Here is a 16258-nt window from a genome sequence, read left to right on the forward strand (position 1 = left end):
ACAGCCAGCGCCTCTTTCCCAGGGCACCAATGCTCAATACAAGAGGACATGGCTTTAAGGTAATGTGTGGGAAGTTCAAGGGAGATATCAGAGGGAGGTTTTTCACCCAGAGAGTGGTTGGTGCATGGAATGCGCTGCCTGGGGTGGTGGTGGAGGCTGATACATTAGTCAAGTTCAAGAGATTGTTAAATAAGCATATGGAGGAATTTAAGATAGAGGGATATGTGGGAGGAAGGGGTTAGATAGTCTTAGGAGTGGTTTGAAGGTCGGCACAACATGGTGGGCTGAAGGGCCTGTATTGTGCTGTACTGTTCTATGGTCCTTGATCCGTTATCCTGGAGTTTCCCTGGAAAACAGTCCCCAGAATCATCCCTTCCCACAGGGAAGAAGGCGGCTCAATTCACAGCAGCGTCTTCTCCACCAGCCTGGATGAGTTGATGTCTGCGGAATGAGCCGGGTAGAGGCTGGGACAGGGAATGTCCTGCCTGGATCTGACGTGTGTTTGGAAAAAGGGCTTCACAGCAAAAAGGCTGAGGGGCGCAAGGAGAACGGTTGCTAAATCAGGGAGGAAGTGGATATTCCAGACATGCTTTGTTGCAATCTCTTCTACAGAAACCAGTCCGACAACCTTGACATTATCTTCACAACTGAAATTCCAGATCCTGGTTAAGAAGGCTGATGGAATGCTTGCTTTCATTAATCGAGGTATTGAGTACAGGAGTCAAGAAGTCATGATGCATCTCTATAGAACTCTGGTTAGGCCTCATTTAGAGTATTGCGTGCAGTTCTGGTCACCTCACTGTAGGAAGGATGTCGAGGCTTTAGAGGGGGTGCAGAGGAGGTTTACTAGGACGCTGCCTGGATTAGAGGGCATGTGCTATCAGGAGAGGCTGGACAAACTTGGGCTCTTTTCTCTGGAGCGGTGGAGGCTGAGGGGTGATCTGTTGGAAGTGTATAAAATGATGAGGGGCATAGATAGGGTGGACAAGCAATATCTTTTCCCCATTACTGAGCAATCCAATACCAGAGGGAATGCACTTAAGGTGCGAGGGGGTAGGTTCAGAACAGACGTGAGGGGTACGTTTTTTACTGAGAGAGTGGTGGATGCCTGGAATGTGTTGCCTGATAGGGTGGTGGAGGCAAATTCATTGGGGGCTTTTAAGACGGGCTTGGATGGGCACATGAATGAGAGGAAAATGGAGGGATATGTGTAAGTAGGAGGGATTAGCTATGTCGGCACAACATTGTGGGCCGAAGGGCCTGTTCTGTGCCGTACTGTTCCATGTTCTATCCCAGGAATTCTCTCTGTTTCCCTCTTTCCCTTTCAAGATGATTAACCTGCTTCCTGTGATTAAGCAGAACCAAACCTCCGTTCTGCTTCTTGATTTAACGATTAAAGCTCTCGTTACCTTCAGTTTAACTTTTACAATGTACTCTGAGTTGGAGATGGTGTGGAAAAGTTTCAGAGGGATATTACCTACAATGTTAGTTGTAGGAGAGACTGGATAGGCTTGGACTGTTTCAACTGGAGTGAAAGAGGCTGAGGGGTAAACTTAGAGAGGTTTAATAAAATCATTAGGGGCATGCGTAAGGTGGATGGTCGCAGTCTTTTCCCCAGGGTGGGGGAGTCTAAATCTAAGAGGGCACAGGTTTAAGGTGAAAGAGGAAAGATTTACAAGTTTTTCACATAAAGGGTGGGAGGTATAGGAAACGAGCTATGTGAAGTGGGTACAATTACAATGTTTAAAAGACATTTGGATGGGTACATGGAAAGGTTCAGAGGGATGTGGGCCCAAACGCAGGTAAAACAGCAGTGTAGCGGTTAGCGTAACGCTATTACTGCGCCAGCGACCCGTGTTTGATTCCGGCCACTGTCTGTAAGGAGTTTGTACGTTCTCCCCGTGTCTGCGTGGGTTTCCTCCGGGTGCTCCGGTTTCCACCCACATTCCAAAGATGTACGGGTTAGGAAGTTGTGGGCATGTTATGTTGGCACTGGAAGCGTGGCGACACTTGTGGGCTGCCCCCAGAACACTCTACGCAAAAGGTGCATTTCACTGTGTGTTTCAATGTACGTGTGACTAATTAAAAGATCTAAAATGGGACTAGCTCAGGTAGGCAAGTTGGTCGGCATGGACACGTTGGGCCGAAGGGTCTGCCTCCGTGCTGTGTAACTCGCTGACTCCCGGCTTCCTGCCTCACACAACAACTCATTCCAGCGCAAACACAGCAATGCTGGCTCACCCGCCTCTCGTGTGTTCACTGACCTGTGCTGTTCCCCACTTAAACCACCTTTAAATTCCTACCTTCATTTTCGAATCCTTCCTTGGTCTTTCCCTCCCTATCTGTAACTGCTACAAGTTCTCTACACTCCTCCTCAAAGCCCTCGGTCAGTCCTCCCTCACTGTTCTGCACCAGTGACAGCTGTGCCTTCAGCTGCCCGGGCCCCCAGCTCAGGAATTCCCTCCCTAACCCCCCCACCTTTCCCCCCTCCTCCATTCGACACCCAGCCGTGTCTTGCTACCAGCTCTGCTTGTGCAGCTAAGTTTTCCCCATGAAGGGCCTTGCGATGCTTTTACTGCATTGAAGGTGCAACGTGCAGTCAGGTAATTGCGTTTGCCATGGCAACCAAACAAAGACAGGGACAGAGTAAAGCAACAGCTTGACACTTGACCCGAGACACATGTTAACAGCGAACCTCGGATCCAGGATTCTCAGGGTCAACCAGGCACAAACATCCCATCAAATCTCACACAACAGCTGCACTGCGCTCAGAGGACTACAATGCAAACAGTAAAAGCAACCCAGTAGAACAGTATAGCACAGTACAGGCCCTTCAGCCCACCATGTTGTGCCGACCTATGTAAACCTACACAATCAAACCCAACCCTTCCCTCCAGCATAGCCCACAACCCTCCATTTTTCTTACATCGTTGTGCCTATCTAAGAATCTAAATGTCCCTGTTGTATCAGCCTCTACCACCACCCACAGCAGTGCATTCCACACACCCATCTCACCTGAATCACCACGCTCCCTCTCCCCTTGACACCGACCATCCCCCCTCTCCATTCATGCAGGCTTTCGACCCGAAACGTCAACAAAAGGTATAATTATTATTAAAGATATTTCTTTATTAGTCACATGTACATCGAAATGCACAGTGAAATGCATCCTTTGTGTAGAGTGTTCTGGGGGCAGCCCGCAAGTGTCACCACGCTTCCGGCGCCAACATAGCATGTCCACAACTTCCTAACCCGTACGTCTTTGGAATGTGGGAGGAAACCGGAGCACCCGGAGGAAACCCACGCAGACACGGGGAGAACGTACAAACTCCTTACAGACAGTGGCGGGAATTGAGCCCGGGTCGCTGGCGCTGTAATAGTGTTACGCTAACCGCTACATCTACCTTGTTGTGACCTTGCACCTTATTGTCTGCCTGCACTGCACTTTCTGTGTAACTGTGACAATTTATTCTGCATTCTGTTATTGTTTTCCCTTGTACTACCTCAATGCACTGATGTGATGAAATGATCTATATGGATGACAGGCAAAACAAAGTTTTTCACGGTACCTTGGTACATTGACAATAATAAACCAATTTACCAATTCCTTTGCCCCCACGGATGCTGCTTGACCTGCTGAGTCCCTCCAGCAGATTGTCTGTCGCTGAAGATGGTGTGCTGTGATCTGCCCCAATGTCCTCTGCCCCACGGAGAGGGGTCTGCTCACTGCACACGTTCACCATTGTTTCCATTGCAGGGGGATTGGTGGTGCGTACCTCACAGCACGGAGCCACAGAGATCAGACCCCTCTCACACACACATATCCTTTCCAGTCAGGAGCAGAAACATGAGCCCCCACCCCCACCCACCCCTCCAAAACTGAGGGACGGTCCCTAACCATTCACTCAGGGGCCGAAACCCGCCTCCCGTTCGCTGACCCGTCCCCACTCCCCCACCGTTGCCTGCGCATCGGATTGTGACAACATCCAAGCTCACCAACTGGTCACGCCTTCGATGATGGGTCGGCCCCGCGGTCGACGGAGAAAACTCCATGTGAAACTGCACTGCAGTTTGAAGGAAACTTTGGGATTCATCAGAGCTGACCAGCAATGAGCTGGTGACTTGGAAGGTGGCGGGGGTCAGAGGTGATAGGTGAAACCAGAAGGCACCGGGGTAGTCAAGGCCAGAGCAGCAGACAGGGTGAGGCAGGGTCAGAGATGGGAAGTGAGAGTCGGCACATTTGGTGATCAGGTGGGTGACCAATGCCCATCTCTGCGCCAGAATGGATGTCCGATTCTTCCACCAGTGAGCACGAGAGGGCAAAATGGAACCAGGGGAACAACCCTCCACCCTTCTCCCCAGTGTCCTTACCCTCCAGCCAGACCAAGGGCACACACTGCTGGTGCTGGAATCTGCAATAACACACATAGTGCTGGAGGAACTCAGCGGGTCAGGCAGCATCTGTGGAGGGAGATGGACGGTCGATGTTTCGGGTCAAGACCCTTCACCTGTCCTGAAGCCTCGACTGTCCATTTCCCTCCACAGACGCCGAGTTCTACCCTGATCCACTTCTGATCTGACCCATTGCCTCTGTCACACTTGACCTCCCATCGCCTTCCGAAACGCCAGCTCATCGCTGATTGGCTCAGAAGACTTCTCAAGTTTCCTTCAAACTGCAGCGCTCTTCTACATGGTGGTCAGCCTGATCTCCCGAGCAGCAGAGCTCCCCCAGCACCTTGTTTGTTGCATCATTCCAGATGTGTCTGCATTGCATTAGATGGTGTGCAGGTAGGTGGTTTGGACCAGAGGCAGTGCCAATGCCACCATCTCTCCCTGGAGAACCAGTCCCCACCCTCCACGTCACAGAACTGCTCTCCAGGGCTGACTGGCTTACCTTGGATGCATTGCAGGGAACCATCTTCTGCTCTTATGGTGAAGGTTTCTCCAGGGTTAACCTGAACCAGGATAACCTGTGACAGAGAGGCAACAGTTAGCTGTAGATGCACAGTCAATTCCCTACCCCACACACCAGCCACTCATCTGCCGGGACCTGGATAGCCAGGAACAGGCATGCCGGGACTAAATTTCTGCAGGGTTAACGGATCACTACTGGGCAAAGGAAGAGGCCACTCTGCACTTTGAGCTTGCTCTGCCATTCTACCACAGCTTGGTACAGCAACTGCTCTGCCCAAGACCGCAGGAAATTGCAGAGAGTTGTGAACGCAGCCTAGTCCATCACGCAAACCAGCCTCCCTTCCGTTGACTCCGTCTACACTTCCCACTGTCTCGGGTAAAGCAGTCAACATCATCAAGGACCCCTCCCACCCAGGTTATTCTCCCTTCTCCCCCCTCCTGTTCAGCAGAAGATACAAAACCCTGAGAACATGTACCACCAGGCTCAAGGACAGCTTCTATCCCACTGTTATCAGACTCTTGAATGGACCTCTCATATGCTAAAGACGAACTCTTGATCTCCCAATCTACCCCATCGTGGCCCTTGCACTTTATTGTCTGCTTGCGCTGCACTTTCTCTGTAACTGTAACACTATATTCTGCATTCCGTTTTTCCTTTTACATGACCTTGATGTACTTGCATATGGAACGATGTGTCTGGAAGGCACACAGACAAAAGCTTTTCACTATCTCGGTATGTGTGAAAAGAATAAATCAATTTCCAATCCAATTGATTGTAACCTGAACTCACCTGTCGCTGGGAAACTTTCACCCCTGGCTCATTGAGAATCTGCCCATTCAAAGACTTAAATTCCACCCTCATTGAGGAGGAGAGCTCCACAGGCTCATGACACTCAGAGAAAAATCTTGCCTTATCTCTGTGTGAAGTGGCCAACCCCCTTATTTTTAAACAGTGGACATTCGGACAAAGGAAGTTCAATCGTCTGAATTTCTACATTGTCACAATGAACTGCGTTCCATGAGAATTCTTCACTTTTTCTCTGTGCTGTATCTCTCTATCAATCACTCTACCTTCTGTTGAGACAAGGTCTTTGCCACCAAGGTCAATGTTCACTGTACTGTATTAAATTAGAAAGGGTTGGAAACACCCAACAGGTCAGGCAGCATCTGAGTAGAGAGGAACAAGGCTGACGTTTCACATTGGCAACCACAGATGCTGCATTTACCATCGGACAATTCCAGCATTTAGGTAAGCGATGTGGGGCCATCTGCTTGAAGCATGTGGTGTTTGAGGCTGAGTCACTAAATTGAAATCGGTAATTCATTTATTATTGTCACGTGTACTAAGATACAGTGAAAAACTTTTGTTTGTGTGCCATCCAGACAGATTATTCCATACATAAGTACATTGAGGTAATACAAGGGAAAACAGCAACAGAATGCAGAATATTGTTGGAATTGGTTTATTATTATCACTTGTACAGTGAAAAACTTGTCTTGCATACCGTTCATACAGATCAATATATTACACAATGCATTGAGCTAGCACAGGGTAACACAATACAGAATGCAGAATAAAGTGTCACAGTTACAGAGAAAGTGCAGTGCAGGCAGACAATAAGGTGCAAGGATCATGACGAGGTAGATTGTGAGATCAAGAGTTCATCTTTATTGTACGAGAGGTGAATTTGACAGTGTGATAACGGCGAGATAGAAGCTGTCCTTGAGCCTGGTGGTGCGTGTTTTTAAGCTTTTGAATCTTCTGAACAATGGGAGGGGGGAGAAGAGAGAATGTCGGGGGTGGGTGGGGTCTTTGATGATGCTGACTGTTTTCCCGATGCAGCAGGAAGTGTTGACTGAGTCAATGGAGGGGAGGCTGGTTTCCATGATGTGCTGAGCTGTGTCCACAACTCTCTGCAGTTTCTTATGGTCTCAGGCAGAGCAGTTGCCGTACCAAGCCGTGATGCATCCGGATAGGATGCTTTCTGTGGTGCATCTGTAAAAGTTGGTGAGGGTCGTCGGGGGCACGCCAAATTTCCTTAGTTTGCAGAGAGTAGCGGACAGCCCAATACATCACAGGCACATCCCTCCCCACCATCGGGAGTATCTACAGGAGGCGCTGCCTCAAGAAGGCAACATCCATCATCAAAGATCCCCCACCATCCGGGCCGTGCCATCTTCTCGCAGCTCCCATCGGGCAGGAGGTACAGAAGCCTGAAGTCCCACACCACCAGGTTCAGGAACAGCTACTTCCCTTCAACCATTCAGTTCTTGAACCAACCGGCACAACCCTAATCACTACAGTTTAGCAATACTGGGACCACTTTGATCATTTTGCACTACAATGGACTTCATTTATTTTTTTTGACCTAATTGCGTCCTTTCTTGTAAATTGTGTACAATTTATGTGTAATTTATGTTTTTCTCAGGAATGCTTATCTGATGCTGTGTGTCTGTGATGCTGTTGTAAGTAACTTTTTCCTTGCACCTGTGCACACATGTTAACTTGACTTTGACTTTGAAGGCAGTTGGCTTGGAGCCACATCCAGCAGAGGTCCCTCCATAAAGGGGACGTCAGTTAACCAGGTGGGTTTTGCAACAATCTGGCAGCTTTGCAAGACCCCAAGACCTTCCGAACTTCCACAAAATCCCTTCTTGTGTTCTGCGGATAACAAAACCACATACCTTCCAACCCAACACAACAAAGGAATAAACCATTGCAATCTGATTACAAACAAAATTCACAATCTGTAGCTTATTGCTAGCTCCCAAGTGCACTAAATCTTCCCCACATTTGCACTGATTAGCCACTACATTTCAACATTAGCTTGCAGTCTAGTGGCTATTGAATGATCATCCCCAAATTGATTCACTGTGACAGGCAACAAGGGATTTAATTTATCCCATGATAAGGCCAGCACATATTGACCCTTCTAACTGCCCCTTGATAAGATGGTGGTGAGCCACCACAGCTCTTCTGTTGAATCTGCTCCATCTGGCAGCTCCTGGATTAGAACTGCAGGATCTAAACTCAGTGAAGGAAGAACAGTGATATTTTTCCCAGTGAGGATGAGGTGGGACCTGGAGGGGAACCTGCAGATGGTGGTGCTCCTGCCCCGCTTCCTTTGTCTACCCTCCCACAAGAGTTGGGAGGTGGAGCTGGAGAAGGGATGAGAAAGAGTCAGCTGCCACAGATCCATGTCTGTCTCCCTATATTCCACAAAAACATTGCGGGATCTTACTTTGCACAAACGCCTGCCACATTCCTATCCCTTGAAAGCCTTTCATTGGCTGTCAACCACTTTGGAAACATCCTGAGACCAGGTCAGATGAGAGAGAAATTCAAGTCTTTGCTTCAGCTGCTGGAGATAAGCGTCAAGGTAGTCTCCCTAGTGGGGGACTGTTGTGTCTCTGAAGAGGCTCAGTATGACTTCAGCGGAACATCCTATCGCCTGTCTTCATGATTTCATTTAACCCAGTGTTGACGGACTTCAAAGTCCAGCTCCATTTGTTTCTACAGCGCCTTTTGAAACCTAGAGCACCCCAAACAGCAGGTAAAATGGTTTGAACCCTCATCCTTGTTTGCAATGCAGGGAAGCTCGGCTATCAATGAACACACAGCAAGGTCCCACATACTGCATCAGAGCAGACGAGGTTTTGGCTGTTGTTTGAGGAAGACGACTGCGAACCTGCGAAATGTTGGTCTTGGGCTCCATCCCGGAAAGAAGACAGGATCTTTGTTCAAACTGTCCACAGATAGACAGCTCTGTGACAACAACAGGTCAAATCTCCAGAATAAACCCACAACGTCTGTACTGAGTGCCACCCATCAAGACGCAGGCTCCATCAGGTTAATGAGATGAGAGGGGACTTGACAGAGGTGTACAAGATGATAAGAGGCATAGATCGAGTGGACAGTCAGAGACTTTTTCCCGGGGTGACAATGGCTAACACGAGGGGGCATAATTTTAAGGTGATCGGAGGAAGGTATAAGGAGGGATGTCAGGGGTAAGTTTTTTACACAGAGAGTGGTGGGTGTGTGGAACGCACTGCCGGCAGAGGTTGTGGGGGCAGATACATTAGGGACATTTAAGAGACTCTTAGATAGACGCATGAATGATAGAGAAATGGAGGGCTATGTGGGAGGGAAGGGTTAGATAGATCTTAGAGCAGGATAAAATGTCGGCACAACATTGTGGGCCAAAGGGCCTGTACTGTGCTGTAATGTTCGATGTTCTACGTTCTATCACCAGTACAGCAGGGGAACGCACCACCTGCAGGTTCCCCGCCGAGTCTCACGCCATCCTGACTCAGAAATATGTCACTGGTTCTTCACCATCACTGGGTGTAAACCCTGGAGCTCCCTCCCCATCAGCACTGAGGGAGCTCCTTCACCAGAACAACCGTAGCGGTTCAAGAAGTGACTCCCCCACCTTCTCGTGGGCAAGTTGGGATGGGCAGGTCTTGCTAGTAAAGCCCAGAACACAAAAATGGAGATAAGAAACCCCCATCACAAAGTGCTCATCAGTGACACAGAACATAGACCAGTACAGCACAGTACAGGCCCTTCGGTCCACCACGTTGTGCCGACCCATATAAACCTACTCCACGATCAACCCAACCCTTCCCTCCTGCACAGCCCATAACCCTCCATTTTTCTTACATCCATGTGTCTATCTAAGAGTCTTTTAAATGTCCCTGTTGTATCAGCCTCTACCACCACCCCCGGCAGTGCGTTCCAGGCACCTACCACTCTCCGTGTAAAAAAACCCACCTCTGACATCTCCCCTGAACCTTCCTCCACTCACTTTAAATGGATGTCCTCTGGTATTGGCCATTGCCACCCTGGGGAAAAGGTGCTGGCTGTCCACTCATGCCTATCATAATCTCATACACCTCTATCAAGTCACTTCTCATCCTGATACACTCCAAAGAGAAAAGCCCTAGCTCGCTCAACCTATCCTAATAAGATGTGTCCTCTAATCCAGGCAGCATCCTGGTAAGTCTCCTCTGCACCGTCTCTAAAGCTTCCACATCCTTCCTATAGTGAGGCGACCAGAACTGAACACAATACACAAGTGTGGTCTAGCCAGTGTTCTGTAGAGCTGCAACATCACCTTGCGGCTCTTGAACTCAATCCCCCGACTAATGAAGACCAGCACACCACACGCCTTCTTAACAACCCTATCGACCTGTGTGGCAACCTTGAGGGATCTATGGACGTGGAGCCCAAGATCCCTCTGTTCCTCCACACTGCTAAGAGTCCTGCCATTAACCTTGACCTCCAACGTGACCCGCAAAGAAAACATGACATCCAAAGATATCTCCAAGCCTTCCGCAGTCAGATTGACAGGAGCGGGGAACACATCAGTTCCCTCCAGCGATGAGCATTTAACCCAGGTATATGTGGGATCTTGCTGTGCACAAATTGTCCATTGCAGAGTGAAACCAAGGGACTGCCATACCACTGCATATGCACAGGTTCAGGAACAGCTACCTCCCTTCAATCACGAGGTTCTTGAACCAACCGGCACAACCCTAATCACTACCTCAGTATAGCAACACTATGACCATTTTGATCACTTTGTACTACAATAGATTTTTTGTTTTAACTGTGTTCATTCTGGTATAATTTTGCATAATTTATGTCTAATATATGTTTTCTTTGTGAATGTGTATCTGATGCTCTGTGCCTGTGACATTGCTGCAAGTTTTTCATTGCACCTGTGCACACATGGACTTGTGCATCTGACACTAAACTCGACTTTGACTCAACAATGGAACAGCATGGACCACCACTTGCACTACCCCAGACTTGTCTCTGATTGTATGCCTTTTATTTTGCACGGATGTCTTTTTTGTACAGTCTTTTCTTCCCCACTGCCTTGTACAATCTATGTATAACTTACGTTCTGTGTGTTGTCTGGATCTACGTGCCTGTGATGCTGCTGCAAGCAAGTTTTTCACTGTATCTGTACCTCACTGTACATGCACATGACAATAAGCTCGACTCGACCTTTGTGTTGAGGCACCACCTGCTCTCACAGGTGAATGTACGTGGTCCTGTGAGGTGCATGGGTTCACTGTCCAGAGTTCGAAGACAACTCGAAGTCCCTCAAACATTGCAGGAAGGTTTGTTAACAGCGCCCTTAGAGAGACTCTCATTGGCCATCAGATGATTTGGCATGTCATAAAAGGTGGTGCAGAACTCCAAATCTTTGCTTCAAAAGCTGAAGATAAGCATCAAGGCAGTCTCCGGCGAGCAGTGGTGTTGTGTCTGGGAGCAGCCTTCATGGTACAGTTGCAATGAAAGCAAGTCTTCCATTTATTTCTTTGGGATTTTAAGTATCTCAGTTTTAATGACTCAAAATCAAAAGCATTTAAAAAACTGCCTATCAAGGCTTAAATTTTTTTGCTTATAAGTGGATGTAGGTCTGACAGAACAGACTGGCAGATGCTGCCCATTGAGAAGGTGGCAGTGAGCCGACTCCTTGAAGCTCTGCCGTCCTTCTGGTGAAGGTACTCCCACAGCACTGTTGGGGAGGGAGTTCCAGGGTTTGAGTGGGGATGGAGGAATGGTGGTACATTTCCGAGTCAGGATGGGCATGTGACGTGGAGGGGAACCTGCAGGTGGTGGTGTTCCCCTGCTCAGCAGTAGATCTCACAGGCACGGCAGGTTTTGTCAAAGTCACCATGCAGGAGAAGAGCTCGCCCTCCCAGAGAGCTGAAGCCAACATAGGCTCGTCATAGAGTCATACAGCACAGGAAAAGGCCCTTCGGCCCCACTGGTCCATGCAGACCCCCATCTAAGCTAGTCCCATTTGCTTATGTTTGGCCCATATCCCTCAAACCTTTCCTATCCAAGTGCCTTTTAAACGTTCAACACACAAAGCGGTGGAGGGACTCAGCACAGGTCAGGCAGCATCTCTGGAGAGAAATGAACAGTTGATGTTTCAGGTCGAGAAATGTCGACTGTCCCATTTCCCTCCACAGATGCTGCCTGACCTGCTGAGTTCCTCCAGCACTTTGTGTGTTGGTCCAGACTGCTGCATCTGCAGTCTCCTGTGTCTCTGCCTTTTGAATGTTGTTAATGAACCTGCCTCAACCACTTCCTCTGGAAGCTCGTTCCATATAATGGACCACCTTGACCTGTATGATCAATATGCAGGACAAGTTTTTCACTGTACCTCGGTACAAATGACAATAATAAACCAATACCAATACCAACACTTTAGGTTCTTTTTAAATCTCTCCCCTCTCGCCTTAAATCCATGCCCTCTAGTTCTTGATTTCCCAACCCTGGGAAAAAGACTGTGTGCATTCACCTTACCTATGCTTCTCTGTACACCTCTACAAGAACACCCCTCATTTTCCTACGCTCCAGTGAAAAAGTCCCAACCTGCTCAACCTCTCTCCATAACAGTCCCTTGAGTCCCTGCAACATCCTCGTAAATCTCCTCTGCACTATTTCCAGCTTAATGGCATCTTTCCTATAGCAGGGTGACCAAAACTGAGCACAATATTCCAAATGCGGCCTCACCAACGTCTTGTACAATTGCAACATAACATCCCAACTGCTGTACTCAGTGCCCTGACTGAGGAAGGCCAGTGTGCCAAACGCCTTCTTCACCACCCTGTCCACCTGCGCCGTCACTTTCAGGAAAGTGAAACTTTCTTGGGATGTACCTGATGTTGGACATCAGTTCTCACACATGGTTAACCAGCCAAGGCTTTGCTCGGTTGTCACCAGCAACAGCCAGCAGCTGACAACATCTGGTTGCTGGAGTGACAGTCAGCTGCCACCTCTGGAGAGATCGCAGTGCGAGTTTGGAGATGCAGTGGGCAACTGTGCAGAGGGTGGGGAAGGTGTCAATTTATTTAGAATTACATAGAAACAGATTGTTCAGCCCCTCTGACTTATGTCAGTGCTTCTTCCCCAACCAGTACCCTCCCACCCCACTCCTCACCTCCACAACATCTTCCTCCTGTGGTTAACCAAATTCATTGTAATGTTATTGAAACATACAAGATCTACAGGGGGTTTGACGGGTAGGTGTCGACATGTTTCCACAAGTGGGAGCATCTTGAACAAGGGGACAAAGTTACAAGATGAGGACAGTCATTTAAAACTGAGGTGTGTAGGAATTTCTTCTCAACACAGAGGGTGATGAATCTCCGGAATTCTCTGCCCTTGAGGGCTGTGGAGGCTGGATCGTTGGGGGTACTTAGAGGAGGGAGATAAATCTATGAAGTATCAGAGAATTTATTTCTTGGAAGGTAGGAGGCTGAGGAGTGACTTTATAGAGGAGTATAAAATCATGAGGGACAGAGATAGGGTGAATGTACAGTTTTTTTTCCCAGGGTAAGGGGATCAGGAACTAAAGGGCACAAGTTTATGAGAGGGGAAAGATTTAAAAGTGACGTGAGGGGCGATTTCTTCACACGGAAGGTGGTGTGCATATGGAACAAAGAAAGTTGTTGAGGCAGGTACAATAATGTTATACAATAACACAATAATTTTCTTGTGTTCATCTGCTCCTTAACCGCTCCCTGTGGGAGCGAGTGCCACATTACTCCCACCCTCCAGGGTAAAGAATTTCTTCTGCGTCTTTGACTGCAGTTATCTGCAACCAACTTGGCCACAAGCAGGAACATCTTCTCCAGGCTCAAGGACAGCTTCTATCCCACTGTTATAAGACTATTAAATGGTTCCCTAATAAGATAAGATGGACTCTTGACCTCACAGTCAACCTTGCACCTTATTGTCTGCCTGCACTGCACTTTCTCTGTAGCTGTGACACTTTGCTCTGCATTCTGTTATTGTTTTCCCTTGTAAGACCTCAATGAACTGATGTAATGAATGCTATATGAATGGTTTGCAAGACAAGTTTTTCATTGTACCTCAGTACATGTGGCAATGACGAACCAATTCCAATTCTGCCCTACGTTATCTTTGCTCAGCCAGAAAAGGCAGAGAGAAAACTCTGCCTGTTACCTTTCCCCGACCATAGGGGTGACCTTGTGTAATACTGGTAAAGATATTTGAACCCTCCAGGGACTCCAGACGCTTGTTATAATATGGAGAGTGGAAATGTGCACGTGCACCCTCTGTGGGCCGAAGGGCCTGTTCCTGCACTGTACTAGTCTATGTTCTAGGTGTTGGCAAGTCAGACTCTGATATGTTTAACATCACTGCAATGTGTTCCAATTCTATTGCCCTTAGAATTAACCCCAGTGATACTTTTGCTTCATTAACATGTGCCATTAGATTCAGTGATTAGTGGTGAGGTGCTATGAGGTTCCTCAACTCCAAAACCATGCCTAGGCTTGTCTTCCAAGGTGCCTCTCCTTCACAATTCCAGACAGGATACATCACCTCATCCACGTCAAGCCATGCTACATTCCATGACCCTCCATCCCTCCATCCCTCCATCAGTCACTGCCTTCCAACACTTTGATAATGATAGATCTGCCCAACTTGTTAAATTGGTTTATTATTGTCACATGTACTTGAGGTACTGTGAACAATTTTGTTTTGCATGCCATCCATACAGATCATTTCATTACATCAGTGCATTGAGGTAGTACAAGGGAAAACAATAACAGAATGCAGAATAAAGTGTTACAGCTGCAGAGAAAGTACAGTGCAGGCAGACAATAAAGTGCAAGGCCATAATGAGGTAGATTGTGAGGTCAAGAGTCCATCTTGCCATACTAGGGGACCCTTCAATATTCTTATAACAGCGGGGTAGAAGCTGTCCATGAGCCTGGTGGTACGTGCTTTCAGGCTTTTGTATCTTCTGCCTGATGGGAGGGGGGAGAAGAGAGAATGTCCAGGATGGGTGGGGTCTTTGATTATGTCGGCTGCTTTACCGAGGCAGCAAGAAGTGTAGACAGAGTCCATGGAGGGGAGGCTGGTTTCCATGATGTGCTGAGCTGTGTCCAGAACGCTCTGCAGTTTATTGACATCCCGGGCAGAGCAGTTGCCGTACCAAGCCGTGATGCATCCAGATAGGATGTTTTCTATGGTGCATCAATAAAAATTGGTGAGGGTCAAAGGGGACATGCGAAACTTGTTTAAGAAGTAGAGGCACTGGTGAGCTTTCTTGGCTGTGGCATCAACGTGGTTGGACCAGGACAGGTTATTGAAGAACTAACACAGGAACAATGGGCCAAATGGCTTTCTCCCAAGATTCTAGGACTCGGCAGTCTGGGTCTTGAACTCTGAAATTCTCTCCAGCCAGTTCTCCGCCTCCCTCTTTGACCTGCTGCTGAAACATTACGCAAGCTTTTATTGGCTTCTCCACACGTGGCCTTGGGATGGCCTGACATAACCTGGAAGCACCTATGGATACTGCAGTGTTTAAACAAAAAGAGATTCAAACTCAAGTTGTTGATCTGATAATAAAAGAATTTCAAGAGGAAAAAGTATCCAGTTTGTTTGCCCAGTTTGTTATCTCACTAGATGGTTGGTTGTGACTGGGGAGAGGTGGGTTGATCATAAATCCCTGGGCTCTACAGGACAAGTCTGCAGACTTAGCAACACCAATTGCATCCCCTCAGTTTTCTCCCCGAGCTGTGATTGCTTTTGTTCTGGCAAACTAACGTGGCAAAGTCAAACAGGGACGTCACCCTGACAACTGTCTGTTGTCGTAGTAACCTGACATACGCCAGGTTCTGCGCAGCATGCTGGGTGTTGTAGTCTGACTTGAGTCAGGCTTTGACCTGTAACCTGAGCTGTGGCCTGTGGGACGAACTTGCAAAATCGTGTTTACAATTCCAAGTCTTTATTCTCAAGCCATTTCTCAACGTCATCTCCATATTAGTTACGTGAAGAGTAAAGAGGAGGCTGGTTGTTCCTGCAGCAACTTCTATGCAATTACCATAACACGCAATGAGTAATCTCCGTGTCTTTTGTTCTGTGTCCATACCAGACGAAAATGGAGATCAATTATCCAGTTTGCTCCTACACACACACACATCTGAGAAATCAGTATTTACTGCTCGCTTTCCTGTTACCATAGCAACACCCGCAACACTCGCTTTGCAAACCTGTGGCTTGGTTACAGTTCATCCATTCTCCCCCAACACCAACTGATATCCCTGATTTTCTCTGTGCATCGCTGAAGTGAAATTTGTCAATATTCTCCCCAAAAAATGCTGAAAGCACACTTTGCAATTTACTCTGTGTCCAACCTGTTTTGGGACGGTGTAGAGGGAGCTTCACTCTGTGTCTGACCCCGGGAGTGTGTGATGGGACGGTGTAGAGGGAGCTTCACTCTGTGTCTGACCCCGGGAGTGTGTGATGGGACAGTGTGGAGGGAGCTTCACTCTGTGTCTGACC

At 48.0% G+C, this 16258-nt stretch overlaps 1 protein-coding gene across 2 annotated transcripts in view; it reads right to left on the minus strand.

Annotated features, from left to right (window-relative positions):
* fndc3ba (fibronectin type III domain containing 3Ba) overlaps positions 1 to 16258 on the minus strand; it is a 347890-nt gene that overhangs the window by 236089 nt on the left and 95543 nt on the right. For both annotated transcript variants that reach the window (XM_052018781.1, XM_052018780.1), the window contains exon 3: positions 4895 to 4970. In XM_052018781.1, the coding sequence (XP_051874741.1) occupies positions 4895 to 4970 (76 nt within the window). The remainder of the gene's footprint in view (positions 1 to 4894; positions 4971 to 16258) is intronic.

This window comes from Pristis pectinata, chromosome 6, assembly GCF_009764475.1.
Source record: "Pristis pectinata isolate sPriPec2 chromosome 6, sPriPec2.1.pri, whole genome shotgun sequence".
Taxonomy (NCBI): Eukaryota; Metazoa; Chordata; class Chondrichthyes; order Rhinopristiformes; family Pristidae; genus Pristis; species Pristis pectinata.